The sequence below is a fragment of the Xenopus tropicalis genome, chromosome 1 (genome assembly GCF_000004195.4).
Source record: "Xenopus tropicalis strain Nigerian chromosome 1, UCB_Xtro_10.0, whole genome shotgun sequence".
Taxonomy (NCBI): Eukaryota; Metazoa; Chordata; class Amphibia; order Anura; family Pipidae; genus Xenopus; species Xenopus tropicalis.
The window spans coordinates 40,626,978-40,648,096 of record NC_030677.2 but is presented as its reverse complement, the minus strand read 5'-3'; the positions used below and the strand labels follow the sequence as shown (position 1 = coordinate 40,648,096).

The 21,119-nt window shown below is 37.0% G+C and overlaps 2 protein-coding genes across 3 annotated transcripts in view; one reads left to right on the top strand and one right to left on the bottom strand.

The window, feature by feature from the left end:
* Positions 1–21,119, top strand: part of LOC100487667 — a 153,143-nt gene that overhangs the window by 5,298 nt on the left and 126,726 nt on the right. The window contains exons 1-7 of one of the 2 annotated variants that reach the window (XM_031895408.1): positions 12,591–12,683; positions 13,244–13,317; positions 14,322–14,433; positions 16,351–16,425; positions 17,292–17,380; positions 19,171–19,333; positions 20,957–21,037. In XM_031895408.1, the coding sequence (XP_031751268.1) occupies positions 12,654–12,683; positions 13,244–13,317; positions 14,322–14,433; positions 16,351–16,425; positions 17,292–17,380; positions 19,171–19,333; positions 20,957–21,037 (624 nt within the window). In that variant the 5' untranslated portion in view covers positions 12,591–12,653. Of the gene's footprint in view, positions 1–12,590; positions 12,684–13,243; positions 13,318–14,321; positions 14,434–16,350; positions 16,426–17,291; positions 17,381–19,170; positions 19,334–20,956; positions 21,038–21,119 lie in introns of those variants that run through there. The other variant, XM_012955676.2, reaches the window with a different exon arrangement.
* On the bottom strand, positions 366–9,936 carry exoc1l (exocyst complex component 1 like). The gene is made up of 3 exons (XM_018095518.2): positions 9,407–9,936; positions 3,704–3,834; positions 366–2,319 (listed from the first exon to the last, which is right to left on the bottom strand). The coding sequence occupies exons 1-3, from the start codon at positions 9,525–9,527 to the stop codon at positions 2,056–2,058; spliced, it is 516 nt and encodes a 171-aa protein (XP_017951007.1). The 5' UTR covers positions 9,528–9,936; the 3' UTR covers positions 366–2,055.

The window sequence follows — 21,119 nt, the reverse complement described above, 5'->3', positions numbered from 1 at the left end:
TAGCAACCAGGGAGTGGTTTGAATGAGAGACTGGTATATGAATAGGAAAGGACCTCATTTGAAAAACAAGTTTTATAAAGTAACAATAACAATAAAACTGTAGCCTCACAGAGCAACATTTCTTTGGCTGCCAGGGTCAGTAACCCCCATTTGAAAGCTGCAAAGAGTAAGAAGAAGAAGGCATATAATTCAAAAACTTATAAAATAAATAATAAAGACCAACTGAAAAGCTGCTTAGAATTAACCATTCTATAACTTATTAAAACTTTACTTAACTTAAAGTTGAACCACCCCTTTAAAGATTTCAAAGAGGCTGTTCACTGATTACACTGCAGCATTATTTATTAGGAAACAGTTCACAGTAGTTTTCCAAAAGTGGAACTTTATTTACAGTTAGATAAACAGTTAAAAACAGACAATACTGTATATATAATATGAACACATGATGGTGCTGTGTGCCAGTTAAAGCAGGGAATGTGAATATCAAGTCTTTGCTGATTGGTGGCTTACTTTTTAGGATCTAGAACTAAAAGTGTTCACATTCAGCCATACAGCATAGATTTATTTAGAAATGTGAATAGATGTTTTTTTTTCAGATCAGAGTATGTTCAAACTAATTTAATATGTAATTTTAAAAGACCAAATTACATATTTAAGGGTATATTTATAAAGGTGTATAAATACAATATTTGATATATGCCAAATTCCATCTGTACTGATTTTATGCAAAAAACTTAACTTATTTAAATGCAACTGCTTTTTACACCACAGTTTGTTACTGCCTGAATTTGTTCTATTGACTTAAATGGATACCATCAGGTCTGAAGTGGTGTATAATCAATGCAATCATCATTGTGCAATATCTCTCTGTAATGGGGTTTTTCCGGGATTGTCATGTGTGGTTTTAATTCACACACAGAGCAATATAATATGCTTATATTACATTATTTATTCCCACTAGAGGTAAACATACTTATTGCAGTGCATTTCCGGGCCAGAACTAGAGGTAGTCAGAAGAGGTAAATGCATAGGGCACAGTGGTGGAGTGGTGCTGGGCACCCCTTCTGTTGCCTAGTCTGGGTCCCTGTCCCACCACCTCCTGCGCGTTGCCTTTCCCTGAGCATTACTTTCCCATCATCCCTGCTATTGATGTGCTCGGAGGGGGGAAAAGATTGGCCTAGGGCGCCTAGCCAGCTTGACCCACCACTGGTGCAGTTAACCATAGCTCTTATTGTTTTGGTTGGTTTACTACAAGTGAGAAGATTGGTTGCTAAAGCTAACTACCCTGGTGAAATTTATCACACATGTTAGCAAGTAATTATAAACAAAGAAAAATTGTAATACTTGGCTACAGGAGATTAACATCAAACAGAATTCTGAAAAATATTAGGGTAGAGAAAGGATGTTGTATGAACACAATCCAGTGAAGCTTGAAAATGTTGCAATGGTCCCAAAGACCTGTTTGTCCACTTATGGCTTCTCTGAAGTTTGGAGCCCCATCCATCCATTAGAATCCACCAATGATGATTATTGAACAGTTACAAACATTTACTGTCTACACACATCAGTGTGCTGTGTTTCTGATGTGTCCGTATATCAAAATTGCATTTGACCTCTGACACAGCTGAAAACACCTCTCTGTTTTGTTTTTTTTTGACCCTTAACATAAAAAATGAAAAACACCATTATAAGTGTATACTGAAACGCAAGTCAAACTCACTTGCCTCACTGAATGTATATGTATATATACACACAAATATATAATTTTGGTTCTCTTCACAAGAAGGCATCTGTTTTTCATTTCATTCCATTTTCTTAAAGAAAACGAGGTCCACTCTGCCATACAGCTGTGCCCCTGTACCACTATAATAACTGCCCTAATTCATAAATCATTTAAAGTCCCAACAGGGTACAGTAACAATATGAGCACCAATTTACTCACATACTCTAGCATCTCCATAATGCATGCTATATAGCTATCCTGCTCAATATGGCTGGACATAACTTAAAAAAAATGTAGAGTGGACCAATTTATCAGTTAGTCAGTTATATTAATTATGGAAGAGGACATAAGGAGAGACATAAAAGGTTTGAAGCATAAAAGCATATTCTCATAAGCACTAAGCAGTCGCCATTGTTGGAAGACCAGATCACACCATCCTCTATGTAGGACGAGTCAAAATTAATAACCTTTATGTCTCTTTTGGTGTAGAGTGTATTTAGTTTGATTACACTTCGCGCAAAGGCATATTTTGAAGCGCAGCTGTATGCCTCCATATTGCAGATTTCCTCAAACTTCATATCAAAGTGTGAGTTGTCCTGAAGAGTGAATAGAAGAGAGAAATTAGCAATTAGCATTATTTAGACACTAACACTAGAATCAAACATAAAAGTCAATCACAACTCCAGGAACATAGATAAGCTATACACAAACAGATATTGTTAGTTTAAGCAAAACCAATGAATTGTTCAATCATGCCGTCAACTCAACTGATATCCAGTGTTATAAGGATATCTATTCCGATCATTTGTCTGAATTGTACGAAGCCTAGTATCTAATAACAAAATCTTTATGTATATGGCCTACTTAGGGTCTCATTGTTCTTTTTGTGATGCCAGAGTATTTGAGGTATTTGAGCCATTCCTGGTCTTGTTATTTAAACAGCTCTATAGGAGGGGTTTTTGAAATAATTAGATCATCTGGCGTAGGGAAATGTAGTCCGAGCATTTGTGAGCATTTGTGGGTCAGCCCATAACCCATACACAAGACAACATAGGTCATTGGTTGGCAAGGTTTTCAAATTTGACCAATAAATCTCATAAGAAGGTAATCATTAAAACTGATTATTTAGGGAAATCACACCTGGACATGCAATTGGATAGCTGAGGGTCAAAATAGAAATAGACCAGGACACACCAGTCTTTAATTTTAACAACCTTTGTTACATGCCATCTCAGTGTTTAAGGGGCACCTTCCTCAGACAAGCAGGTTCAGTGATTAAAGTGCACCTGCCCTGGACAAGCAGGTCCATTTAAAAGTGAATTTTGAGCTTGTGAAATGCATGCAGCTTAGGGTTATATGATAGCCCCAAGTGACTTGAACCAAGGGAATCCGTTACTGGCACTGCATGCTGGAAGTGACACAAATGTAGTAAGGAAATTGTCCCAAAACAGATGCTGATATAGATTCATATTCATATTGGTAGAAATAGTGTAAAAGTTGAGGCAGACACAATTTAGGTGTTGACTTCTGTTATGTTGGAATTTTGGGAAAAAAGCATGGTGATTAGCATCTAAATTTGCAAATTGCACTGCATTGGTTAATGAGCCCTTAAGTATATATTTGTGCATTAAAGTAATGCATGTGTGATTGCTCACTGAATATGTTGCTGACCAAGAAAGTAAAGAATAAGAAGTCCAAGACACATTTACAACACAATACTGTTGTACAACTGTCAATACTTTATAGCCCTTTGAAAAGTGCCTAATGACCCAAAAATAGTAGTATGCAGGCATGTATCACATGATAAAACATAATTATTGAAAAATATATTAAAATGCTGACATTGATAAAATGTTTAATACAGTATTGTATCATTGTCTCTTCATCATATTATATTATTATAGTATTAATTAAATGTTCCTTTGCTTTTTCTTTTCCCATTAATAGTCACAAAATATAAAGAAAAAACATTCTACTTACTGTATCAGCATCTTTCCCATCAATATATTCCAAGTCTTTAAGAAGCCATATCTCTGCTATTTCATACTTCTCATCTAGACATACTCTATAGTGCTTTACCAGAGATATATGAACCTCCTTCCGTTTCGCCACTGAAAGAGATAGTATCGTTGTTACATGCTGTGTTTTAAAATGATGGATTCCTTATTCAATTGTTTACAATGTACACAGCCCTAGATCTTTCTCCTGGGTCTGTCTAGATTGACACACTGAATGAAACAAAATGACAGGATGATGTACAGATGCTTTTCATGTATAATTAACAGCTTCTTTCCTTTTTATTGCAGTCAGATGGGTGTATGAGATGGAAAAGCATGTTTTAATGTAGTGTCTTTAAGTAAAGAGTGTAAAACACTAAGCTGAAAGGTGAAAACCATTGCCTAGTTAATTAGTAGTGTAATTCTACAGATAAGACATTATTGCTTTGTCTCCAAAGCAATACATTGTTTGTAATAAATGTCCGTAAGTCAGATGCAGTATACCTATACAGAAATCATATACTTCATATATTGAAATAGTGTTCTGCTTTGTGCAACCCAGTGCATCGGATACGGAACAACATGATTAGGATGAGGAATCTAGCACACAGAAAGTCTAAAGATGTCTCTGTTATATCGATAATGACACACTTATTAAAACTGATGCAAAAGTGCCATCCCAAAAGCCAACATATTGAGGCTAGCGTGGTACTTTGTTTTTTTTTTTCAGAACTACTGTAGCAAACTCTCTTCCAGTGCTCAGGGCTAAGAGCTGTATTTTCAGCTAGAAATACAACTTCTATTAAACAAAGTGCACTATGGCATCTCTGCATCCATTTTTACGCAGGGACACCAGTATTGCTTAAGGCAATAACAGTAGAGGTTCTGGCCCCGTGCCACCCTGAGACAGCCTTATTGATGCCCCCCAGCTTAAATTTTTTAGCATCTGAGCACATTGAGTGGGCTGCTTTACTATTGCGCTATGTGCACTAGAGACAAAATGCCAACTTCTCACACACTCCTTATACAGGTATTAAGAGGCCGCTTCTCTTGTTTTATCTTTAATAGGGAAAACTAGTAAAAATATATGTCCTTTCTCAGGCTGTGCAGGGGAACCGGCACTGTGTTGTAGGTGGACGTGATAGGAAATTGAAGCCTGTCTTTACTTGAGGGACTGCAGGGCTATTGTGCTTCTGTCTGGGACCATTAGAACATGCCCAACCCTTATTTAAAAACATGGACAGGGACAGTATCACATCTATGAGGAGCTCCAATAAAGGGGCCATTTTTAAAGCTAATGATCATTTTTAGCCCAGAGTGAAAGAAGCACCATATTTTTATTCATTATTGCCTACAAGATTGGGGGGGGGGTTAACTTATGCTATATGTCTCATTTATAAAGCCAGTTTGTTGGTACTGTACTTGAATCTTGTTCATTTTAAACGTATCAGAATATTATACTTTCAAATAAAATACCTAACAGGGCCCTGTAAGATATAATTGGATGTCTAAGGTCATATAGTAGGCATGTGGCTTGAGACCTATGGGCCATGGTGCATCATTTGCTGCAGGGCCACTTTCTTAACTGAATGGGAAATGCCTGATAGCATAAGTACTGGCACTTCTCAACCCCAAAATACTCATCAAAGAAAGAAAATCTGCCTTCTGTTTTGTTTCTTTCTGATGTGTTACTCTTCTAGTGTTAAATAAAAACAAAAATCCATAATAGAGAACTGCCTAGAACAGTACAAATAATATAGACAGTAATACAGACAAACATCCCTGTCTCCTTAGAGGTGAAAATTCTGCAAAAAGCTGAGGTCAAAAATAAACACTGGAAAAAGTCCAGACAAAGAGAACCTATTAGCTCAGATATGTAATTAAATATACATCATATTTACCTCATTAAATAGTTTCAGAGTAAGCTTAAAAAGGGGCATTAGTCCATCAAGCACAACCTTTCCAAAAAAACCCTTACAAGCTGGTCCAGAGGAAGGCAAATCAATCCCCCAGAGGGCAGGCTGCCACTTCAGCCTCACACAGGAAACTACAAGCTCTAAGTTTTTTTTACCCCTTGCTCACTGACTTTCTAATCTTAAAGAGATACTGACCCCAGAAATTAAACCCTATTTTACATCTATCATAACACTGTTTTGCATGCTATTTATAATTTTAGAATTTCCCCAATACTTTTACATTACTTATCTGATTCCCCGTGTTCCCCTATGAGGGGGCTGCCATATTTGTGCAGCAGTTCCATTAGCATTAGAAGCTATAACTGACAGGTTGAGATGGGACAGTCAGGTTGGCAAAACAGTCAGGTTTAGGAACTTACAGTAAAAATTACTTACAAAAGAAGAAACATCAGTGAGCAATCATCAACATGAACTATAGGAAACTTACTTTACTATTTAACACTTGAAATAAGCCTTATTATTTTGTACATAACGCAATGCTTAATGTTTATTATTGCAAAAAATGAGCAGTAGAAGATTACTGTGTATTCTTGATAACTTTCATAAGTGGCACACAGACATGTTATCAGTCAAGGAATAAGTATGGCCTAGGGCAGGGTGTGTGTTTAAAGTCATTTAACTTTTTGCATATGAGATTACTTAGTTGCAATAATAATTTTCATATTTTTATACATAGCCCCAGCAGTTTGCGCTTTGATACTTGTAGCCTCAAAAACTGAAATGGATAAATCAGTATATATATATATATGATAGAGACATTCTGACTGGACACTGTTGGCTTTCCTTTTGGTACTCTGGTTTGCTCCAATACTCTAAAAACATCCAGGCAGGTTCATTGGCTCTTTAGGACATTGGCTCTTTAGGACATTGGCCCTAGTGTGTGTAAATGTAATACAGGTATGGGATCCGTTATCTGGAAATCCGTTATCCAGAAAGCTCTGAATTCCGGAAAGCCCATCTCCCATAGAGAAAGCCCATCTCCCATTTTAATCAAATAATTCAAATTTTAAAAATTGATTTCCTTTTTCTCTGTAATAATAAAACAGCACCTGTACTTGATCCCAACTAAGATACAATTAATCCTTATTGGATGCAAAACAATTCTATTGGGTTTAATTAATGTTTTATTGCTTTTTTAGTAGACATAAGGTATGTAGATCTGAATTACGGAAAGACCCCTTATCCGGAATAACCTTGGTCCCGAGCATTCTGGATAATGGGTCCTATACCTGTACTAGAAATGGATCTCAGTAAAGAATAAGCTCTGTAAAACACTGTGTAAATTTGTTAGTACTATACAATTAAAGACAGGAGTGGGCTGAGAATCAAAATAGGTCCTGGCAATTCAAGTACACAGAATCATAAACAGCCCCCCACCAGCCCAGTCAATAGTGACTGCTTGTGTTGCTCCCTAACTCTTTTTAAATTTAAATGTGGCTCACAGGTAAAAAAAAGGATGGGGATCCCTGGTCTATGATATCTTATAGCAGCCCCTCTGGCATTTGCAAGAATTCGCAGATTGCCAGTCTGGTCCTGATTACAGATAATAGTAAAGCATGAGATGGGCAAATTTGCAGTCAAAATGTGGTCACGTGACACCAGATTAGCTCTGGTGTATTTCGGCTGTGCTTGAGAATTAACTTGCCAAGATCAACAACATTGTTTGCATGATTTGCCCACTTATTGATCCTGAAAGCCAACCAAGTGGATCATATGGATGCCCATGCAGATTCATTGGTAGAGAATTGTATCCATGGTCCTCACTTGAAGGAATATTGTAATACCAAAAGTGGCTCTGTTAGCAGTGCATTTTTGTCAGATACAAAACTTTTATATCTAAAAACTAGTCAAGACAGGTGCTCCCTTGCACCCTATGCATCAAAGCAGGTACAACCAGCACTTCGCCTGGGGATGGGATATGAGTGCTACTGTATTTAAAAGAATATGTTTTGAAAATTAATATAAGTTGCATGAGTTATTGTTGCAAACACTAACACTTTGAAAACATAAAAAAAATATTTTGCCTCTTTTTATCATTTATCATTTTGATCATTTTTGGCATTTTGTCACATATACATCACAGGAAAAAATACTGAATATAAAGATTCAATTTGCTTTCAAAACAGCAATGTAAAGATTTTCAAGAGTGCCCACAGAAAGTTCCCGGTGTGGACGAGGCGAAGGACTGGGCTAGGCCCCACTTGATAGATAATCTATGATATTTATAAATGGCTCTCAGGGTTATTGAAGGTACAGTAACAACATAAAATGAAAATGTATCAGAGTAATTAAAGTATATTACAGGTATCGGACCCCTTATCCGGAAACCCGTTATCCAGAAAGCTCCGAATTACGGAATGCCCGTCTCCCATAGACTCCATTTTAATCAAATAATTCAGAATTTTAAAACTGATTTCCTTTTTCTATGTAGAAATAAAACAGAACCTTGTAATTGATCCCAACTAAGATATAATTAATCCTTATTGGATGCAAAACAACCCTATTTGGTTTAATTAATGTTTTATTGATTTTTTAGTAGACTTAAGGTATTGAGATCCAAATTACGGAAAGACCCCTTATCCGGAATACCCTTGGTCCCGAGCATTCTGGATAATGGGTCCTATACCTGTATAGTGTTGCCCTGCACTGTTAAAAGATGTCTGTTTGCCACTATTATACGCTACTATAGTTTATATACACATGCTGCTCTGTAGCCATGGGGTAGCTATTTAAATTGAAATAGGGCTAAATGGCACAGGCCACATAGCAGATAACAGCTCTGTGAAACATCATTGTATTCTACAAAGCTTATCTGTTGTCTGCTATGTAACCTGTGCCTTTTCTCCTTTTTCCCAACCTGAATAGTTGCCCCTGTGGCTACACAGAAGCTTATTTAAATAAACTATAGTAGTGTTTGTAAAGCAAACACAAAACTTCTAACAGTGCAGGGCAACAGTACATTATATTTTAATTATTTTAAAACGCCTTCATTTTTTGGTGTTAATATTCTTTTAAGTACAGTTCTGTATTTGCTGCCTACAGTAATTAAGAGAAAAGGATTGCTCTACTGTATTAATAGAGATGAAAACAGTGAAATTTAGCTGGTTAAAAATGAAGAAAAGAATTCCCTTCATATGAATTTTTATGCTGTGCTGTCCCTTTAATTGCAAAGCTTGGTTGATTATCTTGGCACTTGCACCCTTATTGTACATTTCCATTTGGCAGGTTTTCAAGCAGAACGTGAAAAAAACAATGAAACAAAATTGCCTACTAGAGCTAAAATTATTCTGATCTATAGGTGCAGCCCCGTATCAGTTAGAGAAGATGGCAGAACCTTAGGAAAACTAAGGACATTACAGTGTATTTTACAGATTTCCTTTAAAGGTGTAGGTATGTAATTCATTCAGCCCCCTCCCAATATATCATGTAGTTTTTTTTATATAAAGTCAACACCTACCTTGCTTACTAAAAAGCTGCATTGTAAGGACTATTAGGTGGTTGTTATCAATGCTTATCTGCTAGAACACAATTTACCCCATACATCTAAATAAACAGAGTACAAAGAAAAACACATTACAAATACCCAGTAGCTGAGAACATGCATGTGCCCCCCACGGTGTAACAGCCTTTCTTTTTCATTCCAATATTCCTATATCCTAACCGTTATCATATCCCATTCATGAAAATGGAAAGAATAGATTGCATATTACCTGATGTACACAAATAAAACCTCTCTTTAAGCTGAGATTTTGTCTCTATAAACTCATACAACGTATGTCCCTTTGGCTTGAAGAGTTTTTTCTCCATGTCTTCCTTTACAAGAGATGACATGTCCAGTCCTTGGCTGCCTTTTTGTAGAACAGAATCATCCACTGAAATGGAATATGGTGCAATATATGGAATATTTCCTCTGTTGGACTTGCTTCTTTCAGTGCTTGAATAAAAACGATAGTAGCATGTGTAGAGTTTCTCCTTTTTCTTAACAGTGACTTCAGAAACCAGCTTCCGGTAGTCAATGTATCCGCACTTCAGAGCTTCCAAGTTTCCTTACCCTCTGGATGTTTCATGCTGCATGCAGATTTACATATTTAAAAATAGGCAAGATTTGCATTATTGTAATTTCTACAGCTTTTTTTTTCTAAACCCCAACATGAAACAAAAGAAAACTTGTGCATGCTCCATTATAATAATCTGTTAACAGCCGTCTTGATGTATTGATTGAGACACCCTTCCATTAGGACTATTATTACAAGTAGTGAGTGAGGGCTAAACACTTAACGCTTCCCACAAGCCTATATCTATGACGTTGCCTTCGAAAAAGGAGCCAGACAATTCCCAGCTCATAACCACTTTTTAAATCATGCAGTATTTCCCTTGCATTAAAGCTAAGAGCTGCGCTTCATGATAAGAACAGTATTCATCTATGTATACCACTGTTTCAGAGTACAGAATGTATTCATTAAAGGCTCTTTTAGATATTATTTATTTAATAATAAAAGAACAGAGAAAAAAATGTTTATTATTAAAGGACTGCTGGCATCTCTTTTTTCAATTCCATTTTTTTATGTGTGTCTGCAAGTGCCGTATAGTTACAATATATATTTTAGGTTACTGTGGTATTGTTTTTTTTTTAAATGGGTGGTTTACCTTTCAGTTAACTTTTAATATGTTATAGAATGGCCTACTCTAAGCAATTTTTCAATTGAGCTTCATTATTTATAGTTTTTAAATTATTTGCCTTCTTCTTCTGAGTCTTTTCAGCTTTCAAATGGGAGTCTATTCAGGTTCTCTCCTATTCATATATCAGTCTCTCATTCAATCTTGTTCCTGGTTGCTAAGGTAATTTGGACCCTTGCAACCAGATTTTTGGGATGCCAAATAAAGTTCCTTTTCTACCTAAGTGCCAGATGACTATCTGCCTACATTGGCATTTAGGGAATGACGGCAGGGTTATTATGACAGCTTTTACCTGCTGCATGCAGAGTAAAGAAAAAACCCTGAAATCTCCTCCTTCCCACCCATTGCCTACTATGTGAATTGCACAAAAGAACTTGTTCAAGCTGTTTCATTTTCAAGCAACAACCACCTGACGGGCTTGATCAAACACTTTCAGATGATTCACATAAAATGTAGTGGAAGCGTTTGAGCGTTTTGGTGCCACACATTTGGCTACTAAAAAACTTCACCTAATGGACCATTGCCTGTAGTATCCAAACCAAAGTGACAGTCTAACACTGCTGTTGGTCTTTACTTTCTATTTTTTGCAGTATTTCTATTGTCTATTTCTCCATTTTCCAACCGATTCATTAGGCCAGTGAAAATGCTCCATCTTTCTGTTTGTGTCATTCCTTGTTTCTAATATGGTAAGATGCAGGCAGGTGCTGCAAAGAAAGAACTCCCCAACACAATTGTGTGGGAAGGTGCAGGAACAACTAAGGACAATGGCACATGAGGAGATTAGTCGCCCGCGGTAGCTGATAATATACAGTACTATAGCGGTAAATATTTAGTCGTGATAATATACAGTACTATAGCGGTAAATATTTAGTTGTGATAATATACAGTACTATAGCGGTAAATATTTAGTCGCACAAAATACATTACTATGTATATTTTGGCGATTTCTTTGTCGCGACTTTGTAATATCGCGACTGGCGGACATTTTGTAGCGATTTTGTAATCTCGTGATGTGCGACTTGGGGCCATTTTGTGTCATTGAGCCTGCAGTCACACTACAGAGAGGATCATGCCTGGGGTTTCTGATCTGCTACCAGGGGAGAGGCGCTATATTGTCACCGTTCTCCTACGCTCAGGATATGACAACCCGCCGCTGGGCCCTTAGCGTGCTGGGCCCTTAGCGTGCATGCAAAAATACCGCACACGCTATTTATCGCAACAAAAATATCACATGGAATACCGCGCGTAACATAGCGCAAGTATACTTAGTGAATCGTGCGAAAAGTCGCGAAAATGAAGACGCGATAAAATTTTTACCGCACGCTATAAATAACGCGCGTTTTATCGCACTTTAGTGAATCGACCCCATTGCCTTTTATTACATTGACATGGGTGAGTGCAGACTTTGAATAAAATATTTGGTCACAATTATTACACCATAGCTTTATCGTTTACAAATATTTAGCTTAGTGGTCACAGTTTTCCTTGTTCCTGCCACTGTGTCATGTTTCAAAAGCCTTATAAAAACTGAGAAATTTCTCCAACAAAAATATAAATGTGTTAATCCTCTGCCATGATTAGCAACAAAGGCTGCAAATTAAAACAGCTATCAATATTTTTAAGTACATTTTAGCAAAGGAAAAGGAAAAAAAAGCATAAATATTATGGTTTAATTGCCCTTATAGCAGACTCCACAGTCGCAGGAGGGCCTGGAAGACCAGGGGTCCCAGATCACAAGGTATGTTCCGCTCCCAATACCCTCCAGGCAGCCCCCTTGACTTTTGTGGTGGGGGCCTGGACCCTTCTAGTTACACCACTTCAGCCCAGATATTAATCATTTGGGATACACAAAATCCACAATTTTTGGATTCGGACAAATATTGAGCCATATTTGAAATTTGTAATTTTTAGTTTAATTTCAGAAAAATATTGAACATTGCTTTATGTGTAAACAAAATGTAGAATCCATCTTTAATAACAGAGGGTTTGCTGCGCCTGAATTCCTGCAGATTCACATGGTGCTACATGAGGTGGAATTTACAACACTCAGCTAATGGACTTTACCAGCACTGAAGACAAAAAGCTGCATAGCAATTTATAGGAGTCTGGCAGAAAAAGAATAATTAGCATAGTCTGTCACCCTGGCTACACATACCAAGAGATCAGTTAAATACAACTCCTCCTCCTCCTCCTTCCCTAAGCTCCTTAGAGGGAAATGAATCACATTAAGTTTATAGCAACTCTGTGTTGAGCGTAGAAGCTCAAGTCCCAACCTGCAATATGAGTGCAAGGCATCTTACTAGCTCTCAGGTAATCACACTGCCTTCTGCTCCACTTCATATACTCCATCTTACCAGCCCTCAGGTAATCACACTGCCTTCTGCTCCACTTCATATACTCCATTTACCAGCCCTCAGGTAATCACACTGCCTTCTGCTCCACTTCATGTACTCCATCTTACCAGCCCTCAGGTAATCACACTGCCTTCTGCTCCACTTCATATACTCCATCTTACCAACCCTCAGGTAATCACACTGCCTTCTGCTCCACTTCATTTACTCCATTTACCAGCCCTCAGGTAATCACACTGCCTTGTGCTCCACTTCATATACTCCATCTTACCAGCTCTCAGGTAATCACACTGCATCTGCTCCACTTCATATACTCCATCTTACCAGCCCTCAGGTAATCACACTGCCTTCTGCTCCACTTCATATACTCCATTTACCAGCTCTCAGGTAATCACACTGCCTTCTGCTCCACTTTATATACTCCATCTTACCAGCTCTCAGGTAATCACACTGCCTTCTGCTCCACTTCATATACTCCTTCCCACTGCTCTATAACTGGATTCTCTTTTTAAATCCCAGGGAGGATGCCAGCGTTTCTTCCGAATAGCCACCAATATAAGACATGTGTGTGGGATGCTTCTAACTCTAAAAAGGTATTTGCCATATTAGAAGATGCTGTGGTCTTACTGCAGGTACCGACAAGCGATGCTGTTATCTGTATGTAATGGGTTACTGATTAACTTTCAGCCTTGCCTTTCTCTTTCACTAGAAAATGTACATAAAAGCTCTAGTTACAAATTCATTTGCCCAGCAACTGTTAGATTTTCTGTACTAGTTGTAGGGGAGCGCAAAGAGCACGTATGCTCCAGCATCACAGGGGGCCCTTGCAGGGAACTTGGATAAAAGTACAATAAACATAATATATCCTTGTGCTTATGTGGATTTTCTGCAGGTACTATGGCTTCCTCCCTCAGTCCAAAATATACAGATAGGTTAATTGTCTCCTGGTCATATTTACTATAGCTTGTGTGAATGTGATAGAGACTTTAGATAGTAAGCTCCACCTGGGCGGGGACTGATTTATAATCTCTGTAAAGTGCTGCAAAATATGTCAGCACTACATACATAAAGAATGATAATAACTGTATAGGAATATTAATATACATTATTTGTATATTTCTTATTATACATCTGGAATGTCCAAGCTGAAATGCAGGTACGTTTAACAACAGCTAAAATCATTCTTAAAAATGATAATTGTTTGATTAAAAAGGAGTTTATGGGAAATGGCCATCCTGTAATTCAGAGTTTTCTGGATAATGGGTTTCCGGATAACGGGATCTCATATCTGTATAAGCCTGTGGTTGCATATTAGCTTACAAACAAGCAGAGCCATTCTCAGTTTTGACAAAAGACAATATTACTGATTATTTTTTGTTGTGATTTAAAGTTAGATGGTAAAAGTATAGTTTTATGTCTCTCCCCCAGCCCCTGTGAATTGGCTTGCAGATTTAAGGTTGCTGTTCATAACTATCTACTTGTGCAGAGCTGTTGTCTGTGAACTGTTCCCTTGAGTCAATGTGGCTTCTGACCAATGGCATTTTTCAATAAGCTTAAGCTTTTTCCTAATGTTTATATGCTTTATTAATGTCCATAGGTATATTGGAAGGAACAAAGTTGTGGAGTGGGCATTATTTCACCTACAAATGCAGATACACAGTAGGAGTGATCTTCTCTTCAATATAAGCAGCTTTTCAAAGAATAACACGGTAAGTGTTTTGTAAAATAGGAAATAAAACTATTGGAGCTGTACTTTCTGTAACCATTCCAACAGAATGGTTATGTGTATGTAATGTAAAATTACATGCCCATAAAACTTAACTAACACTAAGGTACTATTGTCTAAGCAAGATACCACTGGACCTCGTGGGAGCTAGTTTAGATTGGACTGGAAACTTGGACTTGGTGCGAACATTCAGATTTTAGTGTAAGCTAGCCACTACAATTATGAGTTCCTGGCTGTCTTTAAAGTTGATAGCAATGGACTGAAAATCCAGGCAAATAAAACTGTGTCATGGTCAATTTTACTATTACAAGATGGTAGCTTCACCAATCTGTAGGTCTTAGAAAAACATGCACATGTCTTTACGATGTGAAAATTGTACCCACGTTTGAACCAGTCTTTATCTTTCAAGGCATCTGAAGGCAATCTGTATATACCAAGAGGAATATAGAGATTCATTATAATTACTCTAAATGCTGTATGTAGAAAAGTTAAGAGAGGCCTTGGTTGAGATGCATCAGTCCTACATTATGGAATGAATGGATTTAAGGATATGAGTTCTGGATAACATTACTTAGTTATGGTATGACTGTGGCATTTGACAATGAGTCAGTAAGGGACCCTGATCGGAACATCTGGAAATATTAGAAACTCTTCTAATGCACTCAATGTTTCGATCTATCTGTAGGATTTTAATTCCTCAGTACAGCAAGTATTTTGTACTGACGATCTATGACGATAATTTTGAATAATGTTTAAAAATCCAAGAGATGCAAATAAACATGCAAAGGCAAAATAAAGATGCAAAAGCTATTTGTTGCGACCTTTAGTTGATCCCCACTGTAAGAAAATCGTGTTAACATTCACTTACTCTCCATTAATGCCCTAAATTCCATTATCTAGTAAACTCAGCATTCTATATTATTTCCTGTAAGCCAAAAATGCAATCAGAGAAACAATGTAATCCTCAAGGAACCACAGGAGGTGCACTAGTAGATATAGGCATCTTGAGAACACTTAACCTTTAAGATTGCTTTTCCTTCAGCTAGCCAAGTGTATTTACATGGATCGACATTTAAAAGCATATATTTATGTAAAGGATTTCAGGTATCAGTATTATAAGTTGCTACGGAGCATATGACAAATCATCATTCCCTAATACCATACACTGTAGAAATGTACCTCTTTTTCTAATTAACAATGTTAATATGATATAAACTATGGCTTTCAATTTACACCCCTAGAAGATGCCCACCGGTTTTGCTTGGATCCAAGCCAGTAACCTCCAGGTTTCTGGTTGCGCTCTCTAACCGCTAGGCCAGGAGAGCAGCTGGCATGCTGTCTAATTACCTCTTACCTGGCTTTCCATCTCAATTCCATATCCATATTGGTCAGCCAATCAGAGTTGACTTCATACTATATAACCCCTCCTCCTGTATTAATTCCTTGTCTAAGCAATAAGGTAGTTTTGGCTTGAGTACTGTGGCTTGCCCCTTGCTCTCCTCCCTTGCCTTCGTTCTATTCCTGTTCCAGTTGTGTACCTGCTCCAGTCTTGTTCCTGGCTCTACGCCTCCTCTGTCCTGCTCCTGTTTGTTCCTGGCTGTATGCCATGCTACCCTTGAATTTGTAAATGATCCCTTTGGTATATAGTATGGGTGTGCCAAGTCACGGTATATTATTTCTGAATGTGTTCAGAGGAAAACATTACCTGAATCTATGTAGTACCAGCAAATATTGGGCTTCTCCTTTAAATGTAAAAATAGAAAGTAAACAGTAACACACTGCTTTGTTAAGGCCACGTGAGATTACTTGAGGCTTTATTTACAAAACTATTGGTGGTTATGGAGATAATGGTTGTAAACAAAAGGGCAGTTGCTGTAAATATTTTTTTTTTTTTTTGCAGAGGAAGGACTTTGAAAAGTTAAAGAACCTGTTGTGTGTTCACCCACAGCATAGAACTCAGCAAGTTCTCAGACAGGTACAATAAAAGACCTTTTGTTTACCTTGTACGCATTGATTTACGATTCTGAACTGAGAACATGCATTAGTATTGTCTTTTTAATGACTTTTTAGCTGCTACAATGCAAATGGGAAATTTAATATACTTCATTTATTGCCTGACTTACTGTACCTGAATGACTGGTTTAAAGGAAATCTGCACATAAAATTCACATTGCTTTCATGTAAGATAATCAGAACTGCATGTACTGTATATCAGGAACTGTATAAACAATTGCCCTTTGCAGTCATCACTTTATACCCTGGTGTTCTTTGCAAAAATGCCTTGTGTGACAGAGCTGTAGAGCTGTGTTTATATAAAGAGATATTCCATCCAGAGCTTAGACAGCAGTAAACAGTTGCAATTATTGCCGTACCTGCTAGATTATTAAAGTAAATAAAACAAAGCAAATAAATAAATTGCAATTTTTGCATTGCAATTTTTAGTAAAGTTTGGGGGCCTTAATAATATATATATATATATATATATAAAACACCCTGGCATATAATGGGTAAAAAATTTAAGTAATTGTATAAATGAGTAACTTACAATTACTGAATTCACTAAAATCTTTCAGAACTCCCTGCAATTTAAATTATGTGGTCTCGCTCAGACCATAAATATTTTATGTCAAAACAGACCTCTGGCTACATTTTGCCTCTTTAGTGCCATTACCCTCCATCTTACTACGTCTATAGAAGAATCTTAAGTAAGGCTTCACGTCCTAAACAAATAACACTTTCGATTTGCGTAAGTGTGACTCATGAAGGATAAAATATGTGGGTAATAAAGCATAGCTACTGAAGAACAGGATGATCTTTACTGTGATATAATCTCTATTCAAGATCCAGTCGTGTTTAAAGAAGAACAGAGCATTTCAAAGTCTCCGAGACAAAACTCAGCTCCAGTTATGTCAGCACGCTGTGTATCAAGAGTAAGTACACTGGATCAGTTAAACTGTTGGCATGAGATTAGTGTTTTTATTTTCAACCATTTGAAGAATTCATGCTGTGTCATAATATGTACCAAATATATGAATAAAAATACATTTTTCACTTCTATATCATGTAATATAAACACGCTGAACTTGCAGTCTATGTGGAAAAATGATGAATGTGAACATCTTACATACCCCATGGATACAAACCAATCACAGGGCCAGATGTACTTACTGTCATATTTAGTTGTTAGGGATATACATTTTCCACAATGATTTCCAATAACTAGAGAGTTACAAAAAATGGATTTTATTATTGTTGCCTGTTTTGAGAGATGGCCTAACAAAGTAAGTTAATGTCATGTGGACAACCGCTTGTGCATGAAGGTATGAGAATCATTACTTTTGAAGATCTCCTGATTGGTGGATATTAGATAGGGCCAGGTGAGAACAGGCCTCTTCTATTTTTATTTCCATTCCATTATTATTTCAACTGACTATATGTTAATAATCCATCCAATGCACCATGCTCTGGTTAAACATAATGTGGTCCCAACTCTGTTTATAATGATACAGATTGTTAGGCTTGGTCAAGCAGTGACTAAAATACCAAATATAGCTTAAGCCAGTCAGGGAGAGAGTGGTCCCACTCTATGCATGACCATTGTGGAATTATGACTGAGCTGCTCAATGACTAACATACTAAAGGGCAGATTTATTATGCTGTGTAAAAAACGGCCACAAAATTCCCACACATCGCCAGGCCTTGCCATGTAAAAAACGGCATAAAATTGGTGTAGTTTTTTTACTTACGTAAAATAATGGTGTAAAATCTGGCATTCAGATGGCGAACTTCTCCATTTATTTTTTACAGCTTTTTACACCATTTTATCTGCAAATTTCATTTTACACAGCATAATAAATAGGCCCCTAAGAGTAGCCATATATGCATGGCATTTGTCCTTTAGTGAGCTGAGGTAGGAGGCTGCTTGTAAGTGAACCCAAGGGGCATCACTGTTAAGGATGCCTTAAAGGAAAAGTAACACTAAAATTTTTTAAGTGAAAAAGCTTTTCTACCCTGCACCAATAACTGCCCTATCCTGCAAACCACTTAGTATTTTGAATGCTTTAAAAGAAAATACCTGTTAAAACTTGGCTCCCTGTCAATTGAACTAAGCCTATACGGAGAAGGAAGGAGCAGGCATCAACTATGCAAGGATCGATTGATCGAGCCTAGCCTTCCTTCTGTATAGGAAGGAGTCAGGCTAGACTCGATCAATCGATCGTCGCATAGTTGATGCCTGCTCCTTCCTTCTCCGTATAGGCTTAGTTCAATTGACAGGGAGCCAAGTTTTAACAGGTATTTTCTTTTAAAGCATTCAAAATACTAAGGGGTTTGCAGGATAGGGCAGTTATTGGTGCAGGGTAGAATAGCTTTTTCACTTAAAAAATGTTGGTGTTACTTTTCCTTTAAGGCTTATTTGGATTGGCTGGACCAGAAAGTACTCCAGTCATTGCTTATATTTGCTGTTCCTTGGCTATTCATGGGGTTGAATTCAAACTGCAGCCATAATGGTACCCTACAGGGCTCATTTATAGACTTTCTTGTGTTGTTTCAAAAACTAAAAGGAAGTTACCTCTTTGACCCAGGCCTTATTGAGGGGAAGACAATAATAATGGCTACACAATTTACTGAGGAACACAGAAAACACAGTAGGAACTACAGAAGACTGCTATCTCAGATTATTAAGTTTCTACTGACCTGTTTTCCTTTTGCATCTCCTAAGGTATGAAGCAAAGACTTTAGTGATTAGGCAAGGTCACAAGCCGATCGAGTGCTATCTCATCCTTTCTGGAACTCTGATGGCAGTCACAGAAAATGGGAATGCAAAAAAACAAAGTGCATTGACTGATGAATTATATGAAGTTGAGGAAGGGGATTTTGTAGGGGTAAGTACTGAACTGGATGGACATGGCTTTTTTTAACCTCAGCTGTGTACCTCCAAATTAAAAAATTACATAATTATCTTTTTGAGTATATAGCATATTTTTAAAATGTAAGTAATTCAGTACAGTAAAACCTGTTTAATATTTAAAGATTTAAAGGAGAATTTCAACTCATGTAGCATAGGACAATTTTAGTACTTCCATAGTAAATCACTTTCTTTATCTTACAATCATAAAAGGTTCACTAGAAAAAGAGGTTATGATCAGTGGGACAATACAGTTCATCTCTGTGTTAGAATACATACTGTATTATAGACTGACTCTCATACAGAGATGTGCCATGTACAAGTTGTAGTCCCACTGAGAGGACAACTACCTACTTTTATAGGCCCACCCCCTTAACTGGATGTTTTTTCATTCAGTACATATTGACATACATTAAACATACATTGACTTGGAGGAATAGGTGCTGTCACCCTAGTTCAGACATTGTATGTGTTATTGTTGGGTTGATCTGACCTGGATCATGATTATTCGACCTTCTTTCTTCTGTGGCCATTTATCAGTAAGAATTTAGCTATGATCCTTTTTTCTATAAGATCAGTAAAACTGATGAATGGTGTGAAAAAGCCTATTTGAGCCAATAACAGAAGCAAGGGAGAAAATAAAGAAAATAAATAGAAAACTGTCTTTTACAGGCAGTAATGGATGATATTATATAAACCTACCATATAGATACAACAACTATGATCACTCATGTATGCATATGTCATATGACAATGGAGTTGAATGCTCTTTACAGACCCTAATCAGGAACTTGAACAGACTTTGGGTGTAGTCTATTTCTTTTATGTATTGCTTTTTACCTTTGATATAATGCTAAAATCAGTGAGTATATTATTTTATCAACATCAAAACAGGGAAAAAAGGGCACTACAACAACCACAAAGGTCACCATGAAAAATAAGTTGAAAATAAATTACTTTATTTAAACAACATCTCTTTTGCCTCATGCATTTCGTGCTCCAAGAGCACTTAATCATAGGCCAAATGAGATCAACAAGAAACAGCTATTTATATGTACAACAACCAATAAAAACAAAGACTGAAAAAATCAATCATACAAACCTGAACTCTTTCTTAAAGAGACATCACTTCATATATACTGTATATATATATATACACACACACAAAATACAGAATGATTTAAGAGTTCAGCTTTGTATGTCCCTGACTCTTTTTACTCAGACAGTAGGTATTTCATTCTAAATCTCTGCATATACTCTGTCCTGCCGAGTTTGTTCAGCTATAGTCTACAAACGGCCTATTACTATCTTAAATAAAAAATGTATAGATCTTGTATACTCTGCAAATACCCTCCTGCCTATAAACATGCATCTAGAGTCCCATGCCCAGACAGGCAATCTGTGGATTCTGGCAGATGCCAGAGGGGCTGCTCTAAGATGCCATAGACACTCACTATTGGGATGGTGGGGGGCTGTTTGGTTCTCTACATAATAGCCTACCTACTTGCCTACCATAAACAAGATTAAGGTAATATCATACTGCATATCTTGTAACACTAACATTTTTAATGCAAAAATCCTAAATGTATTTTCATAACAGGAAATTGGCCTTGTTACTAACAAGAGACCGACATCATTTATATGCAAAACACACGTGGAAGTGTTGGTGATTGATAAAGAGGTAACATTTTATAATGCATACATAGATTTATCTATGATGTCAGTGTTCATATGGCACATTACAGTGCTGAAGAAGAACATCA